General features: G+C 41.4%; 1 protein-coding gene across 5 annotated transcripts in view; it reads right to left on the bottom strand.

Moving 5' to 3' along the window:
- Window positions 1–6,101: 6,101 nt before the first annotated feature.
- Window positions 6,102–21,781, bottom strand: part of CYRIA (CYFIP related Rac1 interactor A) — a 107,650-nt gene continuing 91,970 nt past the window's right edge. For all 5 annotated transcript variants that reach the window (XM_047853031.1, XM_047853030.1, XM_047853028.1 and 2 more), the window contains 8 exons: window positions 20,843–20,948; window positions 18,870–19,006; window positions 18,109–18,186; window positions 17,811–17,927; window positions 17,640–17,719; window positions 16,062–16,188; window positions 11,695–11,765; window positions 6,102–9,419 (listed from right to left, as the gene is read on the bottom strand). In XM_047853031.1, the coding sequence (XP_047708987.1) occupies window positions 9,356–9,419; window positions 11,695–11,765; window positions 16,062–16,188; window positions 17,640–17,719; window positions 17,811–17,927; window positions 18,109–18,186; window positions 18,870–19,006; window positions 20,843–20,948 (780 nt within the window). In that variant the 3' untranslated portion in view covers window positions 6,102–9,355. The remainder of the gene's footprint in view (window positions 9,420–11,694; window positions 11,766–16,061; window positions 16,189–17,639; window positions 17,720–17,810; window positions 17,928–18,108; window positions 18,187–18,869; window positions 19,007–20,842; window positions 20,949–21,781) is intronic.

The following is a 21,781-nucleotide window of genomic DNA, read 5'->3' as shown; positions in this document are numbered from 1 at the left end:
CAGTAATACTGAGTGCGAATGCCTCCCTAAAAATGTCGGTTGAAATAGTTTCTTAAGTAATTTGTTTCAGGTCGTCAAACAACACGTAAGTCTTTCCTTTTTTTTTTTTTTTCAGTTCTAGAATTCATAGCAAAAAATAAATCTCTCTGATCTTTTTAAAGATCCTAGAAGAAACTCTATGTAAGGATTGTGTACCTGCCTATTTGTACACATACCCACGCATAACAGACCAGTATCACTATTAATATTGAGAAAAATGCTAAATAAAACTAAACCGAAGAGAAGACAGCTATAGACGATACTACACTCTAAAAAAGGATACAGTTTGACTATGTAGAGTTTAGCCCAGGATGTAAGGATGGTACAATATTAAGAAATTTGTCAATATTATTCCTGACACCATTTTATCTCACAGGAAAAAAATACAATCTTCTTACTAGATCCTTAATAGGGCATGTTTCAAAAATTAATGTACTTAACAAGGAAGTTGTTCAAGTCCACCATGAGCTACACAGTATTATTAGGCGATGGTGATAGAATTGTGAGCAAGCTGGAGAAAAACTCTGACTTCATGAAGCTTACCTCTGGCCAAAAATTAGTGGTAATAAAGCAAGTATAAACATAATACATGCTATGGAAGAGTAAATATAGTGGATTATCTACATATACCTAGGAAAGATGCAAAAACCTAAGGATTTAGATAGGGCTCTGAAAAGAAAGTGATCCTTAAGCTAATATAAGAAGACTGGGAAGGAATTAAGTAGGTCAAGGAGTTTAAGGAAGGGTGAATTCTGTCCAAATTCCTCCCAAAATTGCAGAGGATGGAAGACTTCCTGACACATTTTATGAGGACAGAATTATTCTGATATTAAAGTCAGGCAAAATCATTACAAGAAAAGTAAACTAAAAGCCAATATCCCCTATGACCATAGACGCACAAATTTTGAACAAGTTTTTTTTCAAATTTTGTTAATGTTTCATTTATTTTTGGGAGAGAGAGAGAGAGAGAGAGAGAGCAAGCAGGTGAGGGGCAGAGAGAGAGGGAGACACAGAATCCAAAGGAGGCTCCAGGCTCTGAGCTGTCAGCACAGAGCCTGATGCAGGGCTCCAACTCACAAACTGTGAGATCATGACCTGAGCCTAAGTTGAACACTTAACCCACTAAGCCAACCAGGCACCCCTCAACAAGTTTTTAAAAAATCAAAAATAAAGATGTGTAAAAGGACAAAAAATCATGAATAAATGGAGTTTACCTCAGCGATGCAAAGTTGGTTTAACATTCAAAAACCAATCAATATAATTCACCATATTAATAGACTAAAAAGAAAAGCAAAGATGTGATTTTTCTCAATAGATTCAGAGAAAGCATTTTCCAAAATTCAACAGTACTCTTTTTTTAACCCCTTAAACATATTATTAGTAGCTTTTAAAAAGTTTTTGTGTGCTAATTTTACCATCTTTGCCATTTATGGATATGTTTCTATTGTACTGACAAATTTTCCTTGATTCTCTGCACATCAACTAAATTTACTAAATGTTGTACATTGTATATGCTATATTTTTGAGAAACTAGTGTGGTGAATTTGTGTGTGTGTGTGTGTGTGTGTGTGTGTTTTATTTCATTTTATTTATACATTATATATCTATCTTTTTAAATTTCAGTATAGTTAACGTATAGTGTTATATAAGTTTCAGGTGTACAATATAGTGATTGAACAGTTGCACACATCACCCAGTGCTCGTCATGACAAGTGCATTCGTTTATCCTTACCTTCTATTTCACCCATCCCGCCCCCCACCCCCACCCCTCTGGTAACCATCAATTTGTTCATTCTAGTTAAGAGTGTGTTTCCTGGTTTGTCTCTCTCCTTTGCTTGCTTGCCTTATTTCTTGAATTCCACATATGAGAGAAACCATATGATATTTGTCTTTCTCGACTGACTTATTTTGCTTAGCATAACACTCTCTAGTTCCATTCCATCCATGTCATTTCAAATGGTAAGATTTAATTCTTTTTTTATGACTGAATATTATTTCATTGTATATATATATATATATATATATATATATATATACACCACACCTTTATTCATTCATCAATAAGTAGATACCTGGGCTGTTTCCATAATTTGGATATTGTAAATGATGCTGCTATAAACATAGGGGTGCATGTATCCCTTTGAATTAGTGTCTTTGTCCAATATGTATTCTTTTTTTAAAATTTTTTTTAATGTTTATTTATTTTTGAGACAGAGAGAGACAGAGAATGAACAGGGGACGGGCAGAGAGAGAGGGAGACACAGAATCTGAAACAGGCTCCAGGCTCTGAGCAGTCAGCACAGAGCCTGACGTGGGGCTCGAACTCACGGACCGTGAGATCATGACCTGAGCTGAAGTCTGACGCTTAACCAACCAAGCCACCCAGGAGCCCCATGTCCAATATGTATTCTTAATAAAGTTTTTCAGCAATTAAAAGAGATTCTCAATCTGACTAAGGGCATGTACATATAACCTACAACTAACAGCACTCTTAATGTTGAAAGATTAGGTGTTTCCTCTTAGGATCAGGAACTAGAGAGGAATATCCATTCTCACAGCTTTTATTCAACATTGTGCTAAAGGTTAATTAGTGTTATAGGGCAAGGAGAATATACAAAAAGGATTCATGTTGAGAAAGAAAAAGTAAAGCTATCTTTATTCACAGTTTATGTTAAACATCTTATGAAATCAAAGAAGACCTTATGGGGAAATTTACTATATTCACAGATCAGAAAACTCCCTATTTTAATATGTCCATTCTTCCAAATTGATGTGTAGATTCAAAGAAATCTCCATGAAATCCCAACAAGTTATTTTGTGTGTGTAGAAATCAACAAGCTGATTCCTATGCAGAATATGCTGTACCCTCCTGTGGAGATTTACAATGAATAAAAAAATCTGGTACTAAAAAATAGGTAAGTAAAATGCGTTTAACCTTGTTTCATAAGTACTTGAAAATTGAAAACTTTTTTTGATGCAACATCAATTAACATCTCTGAGAACATATTTTAGAACACGTGCTAAAGGTAATAGTATTATATAAACATGGTCAGATATATGTCACGGAAAGAGGAACGTTGGCTGTTTAGAGAATGGTTTAGAGGGAAAGTAAAGGCTGGATGATCTTCTAGGGAAAAGATGATGAAAGTTGGAGGAAATAAAGAAAAATGAACTGGGGAGAAATTGATTTTGAGAGCTCTTTAGAAAGGATAATTGTTAGGACTTAACGATGAGCTGAAGGAATTAGGGTAAGGAATAAGGAAGGTCATTCCTATGAGTTTGGCTTGAATCTAAAAACACTATAAATATGAAAACTCAAGATGATACCTGGCCATTTCCAGAACTATTTTCTGCCCATCTTATGTGATATTCAGAAGTCCAAGGACAAATAAAAATGATTTTCCAGCTACCTAGCAATGTAATTTTTTTAATGAACATATTATCTTTTATAACCAGGGTTCTAGAGACAAAGATGAACCAAGTAATAGGACTTACAGGTTCCAGGATAAATGGCTATGGACTGACTGTTGGACATTCCTAGATTGCTATCCAAGGTGCTGAACTGATTTGTCTAGTTATTGGAAACTACTGCTGTTGCCCTTTTGCCTTTGCCTCAAGCTTAGTTCTCTGATGGAGTATCAGCCTTGTCTCAGAGCAAGCTAGACTTCATCTGATAGCATGCCTGCCCTGAGCAGGACTAACTGACTCTGACTTTTGATTGAGACAAGAGCTTGATTTCTCAGTTGGACTCCTGGCATATCAGCTGCAAGCTGCAAGCTATATGTCCACAGACATTAAAAATATCCTGGCAGGTAGGTAAATATTTTCTCCAGGAATAAAATTGACCAGCCAATGGAGCAAGTAATTTGTTAGTGTGGATGGCTGTGAGCTACAGAAATTCTCAGGGTTTCATTTCAGCACATTCAGGTGTCAGAATCCTGAAGTTTTCCCTTTACAGACAGCTTCTGTTGGCTGCCTGCCTATGTTGAACTTGACCCTATAAGGGACACATTCTCCTCCTTTAGGCACTTAGCATCTAGTATAAAAAACAAATATATAAAGTAGTGTTCAGTGGCCTATATTTAGCATCAAATAAATCAAATTCATTAAAGATCAAGACAGAATTAGCATGGATTGCAGTAGTTGGGGAAAGCTTCTGGAAGAGGAGGAGTAAAACACAGGCCTTGATGTACAGGTAAATTTTAGATAGGCAGTGAAGAAAAGGGGGTACAATATCACAGGTGTGGAAATGCCCATGGCACATGAAGGTAGTGAATACTCAACTGGTTCAACCTAGAGCTCCCTCTACTTTTATCTTCTCAACCCACATTCATGTATAACACTATCACCTTTCTTTGTATCTCTCCCCACAGTGATGGCATTATTTCTCTTACACAAAAGGAAGAAAAACCATATATACTGACATTTGGAAGAAAATAATTCTATAATTTCCTTCAAGTACTATTGATATTTCCTAGTGACATGCTTCTTCAATGTGTAAGGAACCTTTTAAAACTCCTGGTCCTCAAGTCACAAGAGTGAAGACTCTAGCTCTTAGGAAGGGTAGGAATGGGTAATAAAATGTAGCCCCTGGTTTGAAACAAAGCTGTCATGGTGCCAACAAGGACAATTTAAAAATGAACAGTAAGTGCAGGCAGAGAAAAGGAAGAATCTAGGAATATGCAACTTGTAGGGCAAACTGGAAGAATTCGTAGGGAAAAGACATTCTTAAGTGAGTTTACAAGATCTTCCAGCCTACATGAGTCTAAACAAAATTCTGAGTCTTATATAGAATCCTTCATACCATGATTTCAAAAAGTACTTTGATAGAACTTGGAACCTGATGTGACCAGGGCAGAAAAACTCCCTTCTTTGGAGTTTGACTTTGAGCTAAAGAGAAGACTCAAGACCTCTATTTATAAGAGGAGTGTGTGGTTGTAATCAGCAAGTTTTTGTTTGTTTTACCACTACACCAAGATTTTGGCATTGGAATGAACAATGTACTTAATGAACATGAATACTTTAAGTAAATTGATCAATATTATTTAGCATTACTTAATCACTTAAATTGTGATAACTGCATATAGTATAGCCATTTCCAACAGCAATGTCTGCCTGTAAAATCTATCTACTCAATGTTACCCCAAAGCAAGAAGTTAGTGTGAATACAGATTGCACTGTACTCACACGTCACCAGGTGTCATGAATGTGGCCAGCTAAACTCTTCATCTCCATTCTTCCAAGAGAACACCAATTAACAACCAACTTTTTGACTATCATGAAGGGTATTCCTCACTAGCTATATTCCTCTGGACAATCACACACACTCATTTTTTCATTTCTCTTGACTCTCAACACTCATTTAATTAGGGTCTCTCTCTCACCTTTGGTTCCTTTCCTTCTTTCTCCTTCTGGCTTTTGTCCATTTATAATCTGTCAATGTTTCTATTTACAGAAAATTTCCCATTTCTACTCATTTCCCTTTGAGAGCTCCAAATCATCCTAATTATTGTGCCTTTTTCTTCTGTATAAGGCACCATGGAAAGTCTTTTTCTGACCTATTGATAGCACACACAATTAGGTCTCAGGTGAAAAGCTTCAAAGGTGCAGGGATGTCCTAAAAATTTCCATATTCAATTTTTAAAAGAATTGCATTAGGGCTTAAGTTGCCTGAAAATTGTACTTATATAGAATAAGTTAATGGCTGACTTTGCTGAATCCATAAAGTGTTACTGCACTAAAAAAATAGAATACATGGGTATTTATTAGGAATTCTTAGCATCCTTGAACAAATAGGTCTCATGCATCTCTAGATATCAATCATGTTTGTTTATTCTATGTCTTTTTTATAATGAATGATCTTTGCTAAAATGAATAAATACAGCTGGTACCAAGAGCAGAACATTGTAAGTATTTTATGTTGTATATGATGAAGGCGAAAGGCAGATGGTGTGATTTGCTGGTACCCAAAGCAGGTATTTAGCAAGTATAGATGTTCAGCAAATATCTATGATCATGTGCTTATTACCCACTCAAACTTGAACATCATAAAAATAGAGGTATATTTTTAAATATATGTACCAAACTTTAATTTTCATTTCACACTCAAAACTTCTGTACAAAAAGAGGCAAAGCAGGCAAAAAAAAATCACAATGACTTTAGCAAACAACATATGACAATTTTAAAACAGCTTTGTGTATGCAACAGCCTTGATAGATGTAATGGGGAAATTGGGTTCCAAAATTTTTGTCTCTTTAGGATAAAATTCCACTCTTTATCGTTAATATTTTTTTAAAAAGTTTGTTGCTGTTTGGGTACAAGATTGAATAAGAATTCTCTGAATTCTGCTGCACAGTTGGATTCCAAGATTGGGTAGGCTTCTTTTTTCTTTTGAGGAAGCATGATTTTTTTTTAACCTAAATGTGATGATGTATAAAAACCTCAGTTTACCATTAATGTCTTGATATAATGATGATGAGTAGAAGCAAATGATGAAGCATGATATTAACTAACAGTTAAAAGATAGTATCCAAGACTTTCTTTCTGGTTGTTAATCAGTACTGTAGCCCTAATGGGCTACCACAATTCAAAACACTCACTGCCACTTGCTTTCTATTAGTTGTTGTTAGTGATGGATGAAAAATTTCTGCGAACATAGTTATGATGCCAAAGCAGCAGTGCATCTGAGAAATGTAATTTTCACCTGTTGCCTGCCCAAAAATAAATATCTGAGTAATGGCAAACACTGTTTACTTGAAAACTATGAAACATCAAATATGAAATAGAATTAACATTGACATGGATACTGTGGCTAGCACTTTCCCCTAAACCACCCCATGGATCTTGAACACATGTGCATGCAGCACACAAAAAAAATCATGATTGTTTAAGGACTCCTAATGCCTGGAGGACAGTCTGTTAAAAGAATTTGTCTCCCACAGTAGCTCTGGAGTGGACCAGAGATCCATCACCTCTTAGTGATCACAGACATTCAATTAACTTGTCCTCCTGATAATCATAGGCAATAGTTCAGGCCCTGGACTTTTGAGAATCCATGTACGGGTGAATCTTAGCTTTGAAACAAGGCAGCCTGGCTAAACTGGGGCAGGCCAGCAGCCCCTCCCATATGTTTGGTCCCACTTGATAAAAAGTCTAATTAAAAATTATAAATATGCTCAACTATTTACTCTGCAAGTCCTTTCCTCTCTCCAAGACTTAAGCTCCTCACCCGATAAAGGAAAAAAAATGGACTCCATGATGATAAACATTGAGCGCCTCTATAATTCTTGACAGTTGTTGCCCAAAGATAACACGTGGCTGCCAAATAGAAGATTTCTTAAGCTGAATAATCAATGAATTTGTTCATCCATTGTTACCCCATTTTCTGGCTTCCTCTAAGGTATTAAAATCCCTAGGCTTGAAAAGGTCGTGAAGGCCATCTAAGTGCATTTCTGTTCTGATGAGAGAACCCCCCCATCTAGGCAGCTGTACTTGTTCAGCTTGAAAAGCTCCAATGAAAAAGGTCTTTTCTCTCTCTGTTGACTGACATGTAGATATAAACCAGAGAATCTTTTCTGCCACTTGACTGGGTTTGTTGTTATTGTTAAAAATAAAATAAAATTTAAAAAAAGTATGTTTCCCTTTTTTTTTTTTTTTGGAAGACTCAAGAGAATGCCATCTGGACACTAAAGTCTGGAAGTCAATTGTGTCTACAAGTTATTCCTTGGAACATGGTGAATGAAACCCTGATGTACCCAGGCCCAATTTCTGGGATTATCAATCACTGGGCAACTCTTTCCTTCTATCAGAAATAGGCAAATAATAATATAAACCAGACTTAAGGCTGATTTAAAAGTGTCCAGTCTCATCTTAAAGTATGTATGCATAGGCCACATGGTGAACAGGGGAAGATTCAGGAGTGAGGTATCCTGGGTTCTAGTCCTACATGGAGTTGATCCTCTTTGACTTCAGCCTTGTCTCATTTCTGTACCGGAGGTTGAGACGAGAGATTTCTAAGATTCCATTCCAAGCTCTGATCTGCAGAAAGGATGACTCTAGGCCTTGCCATATATTCAAATATATTCAATCATCAAGACAAGATGGGGTGATGCTTCCTGGCCTTTTTTTACTAAGGAAGCATGTAAGAGTCAGCCATTTTATTGGCTCATTGCCTTGTAGGGCTCTTGGAGATTGTTTTAACTGCCCATTTCATAGATGAGGAAAGTGAGACACAGAGCTTAAGTGTATTTTCAAAGCTCACACCATGGATCAGTAAGGCTAGGACTCAACCCAGGTACTCAGACCAAAGGTTTAAACATTCCAACCAGCCAGCAGTGTGGTCAGGGAGGAGCTGCCTTTTAAATATTAGGGAACTGGAAAATGCAGGGATTCCCCTCTCTGAATTCCCCAGTTTCCTGGTAATCAATGAAGTACCCTAGGCCTCTGTTGCCGTATGGATGGTCCCCAGAGGACAGGGCCCATTTTAGGAGGGACTGTGTACCCAGCACCCCACAGACAACTGGAATGTCATCAAAATTACTACAGTTTCACAGCCAAAGGGTTGAAGCGGAGAGATGACTGTCCTGTTGCCTGTGTGTCCTTCCTCCCAACCCGTCCCCCACTTCCCAGACAACCATTTTCACAGCTCAGCTATGACAGCACATCTGTCTATTCTCACTTCTCTCTCACAAACTGATTCAAGCACAGGTGATTTTCCTCTTGAAGAATCAAAAGGGAACGTTAGAGGAATATAAATCCAGAATAAATACGTGCAAACAAAAAAGCTGCACATGTGGTCTGCAGTCTGAGGAGAGAGAGGGGGCGTGCTGAATTCGAAACACTTGAATCTGTGTCTTCACATGCATTTTTCTTTTCTTGGATTCCTCTCTCCCTCTGTCAGGATAACAGTTGTGTTTCTTGTAGCCAAGCTGACACAGGAAATCAAATACTTCATGTTTCTATAAGTATACTTCCCAGAGAGATTACACATCTAGATTTAAAACACTACCACAAACTATTAGGAATTTCAGATTGTTACAGGTGTAGTTAAAGGACTCCAGTAGTAAAGATCGAAATCTCCAAATTTTGACTTTGGAGAAGGGGATTTTGTTTTAGACATCAAAGGTAAGGCTCTCAAGTCAATTTATGCTCTGCTGGGTCGAGTCAGTCAGGATACAAATTAAGGTCCGTGTATTTCAGTGACAAGGAGGAAACGGTTATGTAAATACACAAGTATTAACATCGATCTGTATTAAATTATGTAAACATATACATCTTCTGAGGTCAGTACATAGATCCTCTTCTTTGAGCAGAGCTCTACTGAAGCATTGCTCGAATCTGTTTGGAAGTCGATTCATCATTCAAGTGCTTTGTAGTGAACCTGGATGGAGAGAAAACACTGGGGGTCAGTGTGTAAACAGCACCTGCCAGAGTGCCAGGGATGACTCTCAGCCCATCTTGACCTTGAGAGACACAACTGATATTTATAAATCAACCCGGGGCTTGTGCCTTAGACAACTAACCACACTTCAATGCCCAGAGTATTCTCAGACAGACTTAATATTTGATTCTTCTTTCCAAAGGAACTTTGTATTGTGGTTTATTCAACAAGGAGACTTTTGTCTAATCAAAGAATTACACGGGGGAGATATAAGCTATTCCATTTTCCGGGGAGGTAGACGTCACGTCAATGAGTGCAGGATCTCAACCATCTAGGCTAACCCTGCTGAGTTACAAATTTCAGCATATGGATCGGCTAGCAACATTACCCAAAACTTCAACGTCGATGGTTTTCTACTTTCCTGGGGACTCCTATGCTCACTGCCACCACAAGAGGGCCCAAACGCAGGTCAACAAACAAAACCAGGCAGCACATCTGCACCCTCACATTAAGCTGGTATAGGAATGGTTTATGAAAAGGGAAGAAAAGGGAATTAAATTGTAATCGAACCTTGACCACGTCCTAGACATTTCATGTCAGTTTTCATTTCACTCACTAACTTTGCAGGAGAGGTTACTGCTTCCACTTTACAGACGAGAAAACTGAGATTCAGAGAGGTTTAAATGACCCATTTCAGACCCCAGATCTGACAACGATTTGTGAACCATGCGTGGTTTCTGATTTGGACCCAAATGAGTCTGCCCCAAAAGCCTGTGCTCCTTTCTTTCACTGCACTATCTACAGAAGCCACAAACGCCAACACTCAGAGGCGACTGCCCTGCTTTTCACAAAACCTTGCTTGATTCAATGAAGCTGGAAAGCTAAAAAAAAAAAAAATAAGAAAACATCAGAGGCGCCTGGGTGGCTCAGACAGTCGAGTGTCTGACTTCGGCTCGGGTCATGATCTCGCGGTTCGTGGGTTCCAGCTCCACGTCGGGCTCTGTGCTGACGGCTCAGAGCCTGGAGCCTGCTTCTCATTCTGTGTCTCCCTCTCTCTCCGCCCCTCCCCCACTCATGCTCTGTCTCTCTGTGTCTCAAAAATAAATATAAACATTAAAAATTTTTTTTTAAAAATCAGACGTGAGAGTCTCACTGTGTATGGGAAGCCCTCCTGCTGTGAAGTGGGCACCAGTGGAGAAACGCTTGGTTCACGCACAGAATCTGGAAGGCTCCCGTGTTAATGTTGCATCTGCTCTGAAGAATGATGACCTAGCAACTCCACAAAATAGCATCAACCTCAGTTTCATTCATTTCACGTGTGGCTGTTTCTTCATTTATTAAATGGGGATAATAGATCACCTTCCCTCTGAGTTGTGATGATGAACGTGCTCGGGAGTGGAGAATAAGACGTAAGTGTTGTATGTAGGTAGAAGATTATTGATCCATTCCACTTATACTTATTGAACATTTACTGCATGCACAACACTGAGTGGAACTTGGGAAAATCAAAGATGAATAAGGCAGCAAGGACCATAAACCTTCCAGATTGCAATCCGGCACAGGAATGATTTACACAGTAGTGTGATTCCAGAGATTCCTGTAGATGTGTCATAGCTAAAAAATAAGCATCCCTTCTCTAGAGTGTATTAAGCACACGTATCCTTGGGAGAGAGACTGCTTGGGCATTAGTGGTTGGCAGGGAGAAGCTGAAAGGGGCCACCGCTGCCAAAAACTGGGTATTAAGATAAGGTAGAGCAGGGTTTTCATTCACAGCTGTGTATGCAAGACTCCTAGGGAGCTTTTAGAACAAACACAGAGCGGATGCCCAAGTCCCCACCCCAAAGACTCGAATTCATTCGGTCTGGGTTGGAAATTCTGCCTCAGTGTTTGCAAAAGTCCACCACAGTTCTCATGTGCAGCCAGGTGAAGGGGAGAGTGAGACTCGGGAAGCTTCTTCCGGTGAGTCCCCACTTACCATAAAGCAGCGCGGCGGCCCACAGTTAGGCCCATGACCCGTGGGGTCACACAGACCCAGGGTTAGGTTCTAGCTTGGTGCTCGGCCGGGTGACTTTTGGCAAGTTATCTGATTTCCCTACATCTCAGTTTCTTCCCTCTGTAGAAAGGCTATGATAAAAACGATGCTGACTTCAGCTGGTTGTTGGAAAGATTAAACGTGTGAAGACATGCACGAGGTTCTGCCTGGTGCTCCAGTGCCAGGTCCCTAACAGCATCTAGATTCGCAGTCTCTCGGAAGGGGCGCAGGGTTGAGGCTCACCTGAGGGCATTCAGCAGCCCCTCCACACTGTCCGGGGCCTGTTCCTTCAAAACCTTTATGCAGCCTTTCATCTAGGAGGAGAAAGCACCGCATTTTGTTAATACTACAGCAATTGCGTCCATGATAGTATCTGTTCAAACAACCACGTGTGCATGATCAGATCACATTACTTCTGCCTGGAGAAATCACACACAGAAACGACCAGCAGACCTTCCTAATCCCTCACGTTAGCGAGAGGTCGCCTCTGGGCACTTCTAGAGGTTGTGTATCACTTCTCACACTCTACTGCCATTGAACGTTTCACGTGTGTGGCATTGAGGCTGTGACCCTGGCATTGAGGCCGTGATCCTGGCATCGAGGCCGTGATCTTGGCATCGAGGCCGCGATCCTGGCTCGCACTCCAGAGCCACATGCAGGGCATTCCTCTCAGTGGTTGCTCGGTGCAGACTGACTGCCTCAAGGACAAACCTGATGATTTTTCTGCCATCCCACTTTCCAGGGTGCTTTTCCTCCTTTAGCTGATGGACTGGCAAACACTTAACTTTTTTTCTTTGCTTTCTTTTTCTCTTTTTTTGAACGGACACAGCTAAAGACCAACACCAGGAGGACTCATCTCACCTCACGACCTTCACCAGGTAGAAGTAACCACCACCTCTTTGTGTTCCTAATAGTAGGCTGGCATTTATCAGGGAGCCTTGGAGACTGAAGCACCCAGATCAATCTGTCTCCCTCACTAGATCAGGGGAGGACTCGTGAAGCTCACAGGTTAAGAATGTGCGTGCTTGGAGGCAGGCTCCTTGGGGTTCCTCCATTCTTGCGTTATTTAGTACCTGCGTGGACCTACACAAGTTTTTGGTCTTTTTGTGTGCCCTTGGAATATAATTTATTCAAAATTTGGGAAGTGTAAGAAAGATACATATATAGAGATCACATTCCATTATGCATAGCCTGAAATTTTTTTTGACAGAGGAAGTATCTCCCTGCAAAAAATACAATCACTCATCTTCAACTCAGAAGTTCACAACTCAGAAGTTGGGGAGACTAAGGAGCTCTTTTATAATGGTTTCTTATAAATATTTTCTGTGGGTATGCTTCTGGTATGTAGGAAGCTTTATCTTATGGCCTAATGGACCCTGATAGCTTGATGGAGGTAGCCAGAAGCACAGGGTTGAGAATCATTTGGGAGTCACATACAGGCTCATCAGGAAAGAAATGCCATGGGCAATCAGAGATGTCTGTCACGGGTGCAGGGAGGGGGTAGGCTACAAACATGCCAGGTATGTGTCACTTGCAAGGATGGAATCAAGTTCAGGGATGCACAGATTTGGTCCTTCTCCCAGTGGAGTTCATGGTCTAGTGGAAGAAGGGAGAGAAATAGCTCATCAGCAGTGTGAAAAGTGTTCTTGTAAAACATGCCTGAAGAGCAATGATGACTTGAAAAGGGGAGAAGAGCAGTAGCTGCTCTTTGGGAATTTCTAGTTCTGTCTCAGCCTGATTATAAAGCCTTGGGTGTGAATACGACCCAACCAGGGATGTAGTCGGGCCCAGATCCAGTGAGAGTTTAATAGCATGTTAAGGAGTTGGCAGGCCTTTGCCTGCAGAAAACACCCCTGGCAGGTGTTAAACAATCTAGCAATGTCATCAATATAGGAAGGGATCAGAAGGATGCAAGTCTAAGGATGGAAGGGTCAGTGAGGGCCCCTGAGGTTGTCGAGCGTGAGAGCAGCAGTGACATGGAGAATCATGGGGAGGCAGGAGTATGGATCCGAGGTCCGTCCAGTCCACGGGACCCGGTGACTGATAAGATATGGGAGCAAAGAAGAGGAGGAAAATAATTCCAGGCTCCAAGGGACAATTGCTGGTTTCCAGCTTAGATGTCGGGTCAGAAGATGATGAAACACCTGAGGCAGGAACCCAGGAGAAAAGCAGGTTTGTAAGGGAAAGGATTGTCTTTGATTTGGTGCCAGCCATGTTTCAGGTGTCCAGAGGAGGTTGGGTCTGGAATTCTTGGTGAGCTTTGGGCTGGAGACCGGGGTTAAGGAGTGATTCCTTATCAGATTATTACAGAAGTCGAAGGAAATCAGCAGAAAACACCACCTCACTTCAGCCTGGCTTCCTGGAACCCAAGGGTAGCATCTGTTCTCTCAATGACCCAACCCCTCTGGGCCTCGGTGACTTTTCTCTGATGATTCATTCCTCCAGAAGTACTCTTCCTTCCCTCTTTCTACTTGGGAAAATTCTACCCCTTTCCCAAGATCCACCTCAAACATCACCCTCTGTCTCTCCTCTAAGCGGAATCAGCTTCTCCCTCGTCTGGGTTTCCAGAGCATTTTCTTCGTGAGTGCATATAACAATATGCATCTCAGGGTTTCACAAATAAAGGCTTGTCTTTTCACAGTTGATGATATCCTAAGGATTTATAAACCCAGTGCATGTAGCTGCTGGCTTAGCAGCAGACTGGCATCTGAAGGAGCTCCTTTATGTCATCAAAGAAAATGGCCCATGTTGAACACATGTTGCGTTAGGTAAATCTGAAACTTTCTCGGAGAAACATGCAGACTTCAGTAGGAACAAAGCTTTCTTAGTGAGATCGAAGAACAAATACATTTCATGAAGACTATGTGTGGTTAGATTTAACATTATATCATATTTACGACCTCACCAGACTCAGTAAATGACAAGCAAGGACAAGCTATTTAAAGGTTAGGGTTACAAGACATAATTGTACCTAGTATATTTTTATTTTTTGACTCTGTGACAAGTTACCAAATGGCACTGGTAAATGAGAATGTCCCGTGAGTTACCACGTAATAAACTCCATCCACATTCAAATGATATTCATGGAGTTATTAAGAGTTATTTATACTCAGTCCATAGTATAAAAAATGTTAAAGCCTCACAAAGAATACAGTAAAAATATTTATTGGTATGAAAAAAAAATCCATGCTATACTGTTATGCAAATAAATGTTTTAAAAGAGCATTTATAGCAGGGTGCTAATTTGTTAGGTACACACATGCATCTACACAAACATCCGTATAAAAAGAAGGGACGAAGATATGTTGCCATATCGACAATGGTCATCTGTCTGTGGTAAGGTTACTACAGATACATTTAACATTCTGTATTTTGATTTCCTAGATTTTCCTAATTTTTTATACTAAACACTTTTTTTCTTGGCAAACACAAATCACTGCCCTAAAAATAATACTCTATGAAGACCCATGACTAGCTGTGCTAGGAGGCGAGAACTGCAAAATAAGTAACCCAAGTTGCATTTCTAACTGATAAATTTCCTTACATCCTTCTGACTCGTGGTCCCTCTGGGCATGAAGACTTTCTGTTGGCACAGCACTAAAGCATCAGAGATGCTGCTCTGTGCAGTTGAGTAAAAACAGAGTGTGCTGCCCAAACTTAGCATTGTCAGAATAAGTTAATACCAAGAGGTCCCATTCTGCCCTTAAAAGGCTTTATATGTATTTTTTGGTTTATTTATTTGGTGGGGGGAGGGAATTAAAGAGAGAGAGAGAGGGAGAGAGAATCCCAAGCAGACTCTGTGCTGTCAGCACAGAGCTCGATGTGGAGTTCAAACTCACGAACATGTGATCGTGACCTGAGCTGAAATCAAGAGTTGGATGCTTAACCGACTGAGCCTCCCAGGTGCCCCCAAAAGGCTTTATATTAACACATGAGATACACTATTGGGTTGATGCTGCAGACAGAAAATCCAGAATGCTAAGTGCTCTGGGGCCAGAGGAGAAGGGAGGTTCTAAGCATGCAGGACACAAGAGATGTGCTCCTGGATGAGGTGACACTCGTGGAGTGTCTTAAAAGAATCCCCACATCAGAAAGAAGGGACGGGACTCGGGGCAGGGCAAAGGGCTCAAGTATACCCCGATGACAAGAAAAGGCATGGCATTTGGGTGAAGCCACCAGTTGGGGGCGGCAGGACAGGAAGTTGGAATACTGTTTGAAATGTGGCCATATCTTGCCATTGTCTTGCAATCCAGTATCTCCCAATGCCGCTAACTTTAAGATGCCTATAACATAAAAATATATTCATATGGCACATCGGATACGTTGAAGGGGAAGTTTGCAGCTAAGTGACTATTCATCTGCTCAGCTCCTCTACCGGCTGAGGGGATTAGTGTCTCTGTGCTTCTGCTGTGCTTTTTGATCAGATGTCTGGCTGTAAGCACATGAAAAAGATTGGGCTTCTTGCTATGAGGACGGCTGCCACGAGGGGGCTTGCCCCTTGGGAGATATCCCTCTCAATGGGGAACGGAGGAGAGAGAGAGAGAAGCAAGGTCTGTTGTGCAACACTCACGAGCTCTTACTTAGAAAGCAGAGTTCATAACTATTCTTACATCGATCTTGGATGTCTTGCAGAAAGCTCCCACGGGATGGACGTGGTCATAGAGGATGATTACTCCCACCATCACCCTCATGCAGAACATCAGCGTTTCTTCGCTTGTAAACCTACTCCTGTACTCCCTGGAAGAGAGAAGAAATGGCAGCTGTGTTTCTTCTTGCCAGAGCACGTTCATTTCTGGCTACTTTAGACTCCTCCAATCATCTCTTGAGAGCAATCCCATACCTGCAACAACCAGGTTAATACGCTCTTAAAGAAACCCATGATGATCATTCTCCTTGAATCTATCCAATCAGCAATTCAGTGTGAAAATAAGGTAAATTAGAGGGCAGTAAATTCTCTTCTCTTCTGCCCTTCAGCGGGCCAGCTCATCACGTACATCACTCCCCGCAACCCATCAATCTTGAATATTTTATAGCAGGTCCCTCTGGCTGTCCAAGATTATAGAGAATAATAGCTTCATTATGGAGAGAAAGAATCAGGCTCATTGCTACAGAGCAGCGATCATGTCTCCAGTCAGAGTAACTTCCTTTGTTAAGACACAGGCTGCAGATTGAATTGGATTGGCAAAGATGCGTAAAATAAATTATGTACCATTCACTGGGCCGGGAGTACTTGTGGAGTGTGAATTTTGTTCACTTACCTTGACAGCGTCCCTGATGATTCAGATAATTTGAGATAATTTTAGATGCTTTCTTAACATCTCTCTCATTATGAATTAGGCCCACAATGAAGATGATTACTATTTCTGTCTTGGAACAAGTCTCAACTTTGGTATAAGTGAAATATTTGAAATTAACACCATCTTACATCTGAACAGAGCATCACATTTTATAAGGTGCTTTTGATGTCTTTGGCCCTCCCAAGCCCTCTACGGCACAGATGACATTATGGGAACTTCATCAGAGGAGGAAACCGAGGCCCACACAGGCCATTTCGCTTGTCTGCCGGCACACAGAAGTAGCTAAAGAGAGAGCTGGAGCCCTGACTTGTGGGTGTGTATCTCCTCATTACTGTGCTGCCTCACCATTAACGACCTCAGCCATTTCTAAAATCTAGCAACTAGTTTAAGCACAAAGAAACTAAGAGAGACAGACAGGCAGAGACAGAGAGGGAAGGGAAGGGACAGAATGAGAAGGACAGATGGACAGAAATCTCCATTATCACCCTTGCTGCAGTCCCACCACCTCTACCCTTTGTTCTCAATCTTCTGTCAAATCTTTCCTCCCACATACTCATAATAATACCCAGTCATTTAGGCCAACCCTCCACGTGGCCCTTCCACATCTTCCACAGCATCTTTGATTTGAGTCACAGTCCTGCCATCTAACAAGCTATGCAGCCTTTGGGAAGTCAGTGAACCAATTTGGACCTCAGCTTCTTCAACCACAAATTGGGGCGACTTACACTTAGCATCCAGTGTTCTTTGTGAAATGGATTCAGATCATATACGTGTCCACGTTAACGTGTTGACCCAAATGTCACCATCGTCGTCACCATCATAATCGCCAACATATTAACAGGCCCTCTCTAGGTGAACCCTGACCATGAATCCACCACCGATGGAACTTACGGTGTTTCCAGCATGACTTTACAAACACTTGTCATCGTACTGAGGCAGTCTGTGGTGTTCTCTATTGGCAGGGTTTTGTTCTAAGAGGGAGACACAGAAGGAGGTTAGTCCTGCTAGTAGCTTTTACGTGTAATTCAGAAAAAAAGGACCTCGGCGTGTAGTTTCACTCACTTCGGAGACAAAGTGCATGGTGGCGTTGCTGAGGGTTTTCAGCATTGGCGTGGCTTCTGCGTAGAAGAGGGACATTCGATTGGCCATCTCATTATTGACTTCATTCTCAATGTCTAGCTGATGAAAGTAAGAAGAGAATATGCAACTGATAAACAGATGGCCAAAGATCCCGACACGATGTCTGCTGGAAAGGGAATCACAGAAGAGGGCTGGCTTCTCCCTGTGCCCTGCCTGATGCAGAAATCAGAGGAAGACATGGGGAATGGGCACACACAGACCAGGGGACCCAGGGGCTCACATGCATGTTGTTGATGCGGTTGCGACTTATCGTCCTTCTGTAGTAGCTGAAGTCATTCTGAATGGCTGGGTTCCTCATCTGAAATTCAGAAGAGAGGAAAGAAGGTCATCTCTCCACATCAGATGGGGGATGCGCATTAGGAGCCCAGACACCAGACTATATAAACATAATAGGACGTCTCTTGGTTGTAACAGTCAAAGCAACTTCTGGTTAAAAATAAATACTCAGAGGGGTGCCTGGGTGGCTCAGTCAGTTGGGCGACCAACTTCAGCTCAGGTCACGATCGCCCAGCTCGTGGGTTCGAGCCCCGCATCAGGCTCTGTGCTGACAGCTCGGAGCCTGGAGCGTGCTTCGGATTCTGTGTCTCCCTCTCTGTCCCTCCCCTGCTCACACACTGTCTCTCACAAAAAAACTATACATTTAAGACAATTTTTTAAAATCCTCAGAGCCTTATTATTTTATCGTATGGCTACAAGCTAGATTTCAGGGAAAGAATCCTTGTTCTCCATCAAGATGGAGTCCTTCTCCACTTGAAAAGGATTCCTCTTATTGAATTTGGCAGATTTTGAATTTCTGTTTACAAACCACCGACCTACATCACTTTTACTGTAAGGAAGGCAAATTCTCAGCTTACGTGTCTCTGTAGGGAAGGAGACACCTCTTACTCACTGATTCCCCACCCCACGGCATTAGCAGAGTGCCTGTACACGGTAGGTACTCAGGACAAGTTTGTTAAATTGTCTGAGCGTGTGCGGTCTAACCTTGAGCTCATCAAATCGAAGGGTAAAATGAAGAATTTCCGCAAACTCCTTCGCCAGGGCCTGCTCCCTCTCCAGGTGTTGGGTCGGTGTGTAGGGCGGACAGGTCAGAGATTCTAATAAACTCTGAAGAGCTTTTTCTGAAAGTCAAAGTGAGTAATACACATTTGAGGTGGCCCAGGGAGATTCTTCAAAAAGCATAGTTCTTAGGTCCTGCAGACATTCTCAGAGATAACCTTTCTTCTCCATGCCTTTTGCCATAACTGTGTGCAGGGTGATGTGTGTGGATAAGAAGAGGGAGCCCATCATGCCTGAGCAGACTGCCTCCCCTGTGACCCCCAGGGCCACACAGATTCATCCGAGTCTCTCACAGCTCGGCTGAACTCTCCAGTGTGCACAGTGCTAACTCCTGCCACTGTTCAGAAACCACAGATACGTGTTTTTGGATCATGTGTAGGAGAGAGCCTTTCAGGACAGGGGAGGAGATGAGGTGGCCCAGAAAACATGGCTAGATAACCTGCACTGCAGGGAAAGACTTTGGGTCCCTTTCCAGCTCGTCTCTGCCCCTATACTCCAACCTGATCCAGGGGAGCTTTCCTGCAAACCCATTGTGATACCGACCTCCATTATTGTCCCCGAAACAGTCTCATTAAATCCTCTTGTCCATTTCCAAACATTCCCTCCAGTTTTTCCTTCAACGTATATCTAACAATGCCAAGTCGTTTAACCAATCCTTGACAGCAAGGGTTGGAACCCAACTATGGCACACAGGCCAAATCTGGCCCGCCGTCAACTTTTGCAAATAAAGTTTTATTAAAACACAGTCACACTTTGTTTCTGTTCCTTAATGTGTGGACCATGACTACTAATGTCCTACAATGGCAGAGTCGAGCAGGTGCAACAAAGATAGGAGGGCCCAGGAGCCTAAAAGATTTACCATCCGCTCTTTACAGTAAAGTTTGCGGGCACCTGATCTACGGTTTTTAATGGTCTTTTACAGCCTCTTCACAAGGACATCTCTTGCCGTTTCCGTTTACGGGAATGCCTGGCCTTCTGAGTCAGCCAGTTCTACCTTGGTGGTATCTTTTTCCTTCTGTTAAAAATCTGGCTCATTAAGATTTCAGTTCATGGGGTCTAGATACACACTTTGAAGAAACAGAAAAAGAAACAGAGAAGAAGCTATCTGAGAGTCTTCAGAGGCTCTCTGTTCTTACAAAACTGTTTTAGCTCATTCAACCACTTCCTTTGGGTCTTAGCTTCAAGTTCTCTTGACACCATGGCTATTATTCTCCCCCAATTTTTTTATTTCTCTGTTTAACTCCTAAAACATGGCATTCACTTACAGAAAAAGGAAAGTAGAACATGACTACCCCTTTCTTCTTTCTAGATATATTACATTAACTGACGGAACCTCAGAGAGCTGTATCCTGGGGGGAGTGGTTATATCACATAGGTGGACACATCAAGCTTCCTGTCAACCAGACTTGACTTTACTCTTGCTTCTGCAAAGCCATTCTGAACCTGTACAGGTTGCTTTTAAGGCTAAAGAGCAGAATGTTGTTTGTTTTTCCTGTGTTTTACTATATTAAATTTATCACATGACTCTAACCAATCAAGTTCTTTTTTGGATGAGCCGGTGATCTGTTTGTTTCAACTCCCCTGTCATTTAGAAATGTGGTCAGACCACAACAAAAGTGTTACGAGTGAGACTTAGCTGAGAACAAGACTAGAGGGACACCCAGGAGCAGAGACACCCCCAATGTGCCAAGAACCTCAGAGGAAGGAACTCTGAGATGAATTTAAGGGAATGAAAACCACACGTGTTGTTGTCCATGAGTGGCCTCTCCTAAGACATTGCCGATGGATGTGGGACATCTCTCAGGTCACTGAGCTAGCTCTTCCTGCTTCTTTCTCAAACTCTGTAACATAACATAACTCCGTCACACACAGGATAAAAACTACACGTACATACTCACCTAGCCTTATGGAAAATTCATAAAATCTCTTTAGCCTCACAACCAGAGGACACACTGCATTCCAAGCTTTTTCTTGAAGCTGGATGTCGTTGGGATTTTGAATCGCCTACAAAAACGCGATAGAATTGTCTGTTTAAAAAAGAAGCAATAGCTTCCACATCAAAATGCCTCAAGACTGAGAAAGTATGGTAGTTGAAGAAAAACACAAGTCCTGATCTATTTTGCTAGTGTGCTCTTAAATTGACATCGGTTCATGGGACTGTCCTCCAAGATGCTCAGTTAGAATGAGATTTTAGCACTTGACCATAATGCAAATGACCCTACAATCAGATCCTATATCATCTTACTTGTTTCTCTTACTTTAAATGCAAAAAAAAAAAAAACAAAAAACATGCAAATCTGATTGGAAGCAATTCAACCTTCCTCCATCACGTTTTGATTCTACTAAAGTCAAGCCAGTGCTTATTAGGAAGTGCAGGTCCTGAAGATGTCTTTCTTTCTCTACGATACATATTCCGTTCCTTCCGTTCTGTGATGTTACCTAAATTACCTAAATTAATGGGGACCACAACGTAGAATAACCACCTTTGAGAAGCTGTCACTTTCTTAGAAATGCTGTTTTGTCTGGGTTGCAGCAGCTTAAGGACTAGAGCGTTAGTGGTGTTTTTTCCAGAAGGATGGCGGCAGTGGCCGTAAAGTGTGTGTGTTAAGTGAGCATGTGTGCACATTTGTGTACGTGTTGATGCTGCCACAAAGCTAATTATTTCACATAAAAGGAGTATCAAGTTTCTTGCCTTTAAGGCATTATGCAGCCTTAAAAGCCATGTTGGCAATTTTGTTTTGGTTGTTGTTTTTCAGGTATTTATTTATTTTTTTAATCTCAAGTCATTGCAAGATGATAGACCTACAGGCTACTTAAAGCAAGGCAGCTCATGGCTG

The sequence above is a fragment of the Prionailurus viverrinus genome, chromosome A3 (genome assembly GCF_022837055.1).
Source record: "Prionailurus viverrinus isolate Anna chromosome A3, UM_Priviv_1.0, whole genome shotgun sequence".
NCBI lineage: Eukaryota > Metazoa > Chordata > Mammalia > Carnivora > Felidae > Prionailurus > Prionailurus viverrinus.
Note: the sequence above shows the minus strand (reverse complement) of the source record. Positions and strands in the feature narration are given on the sequence as shown.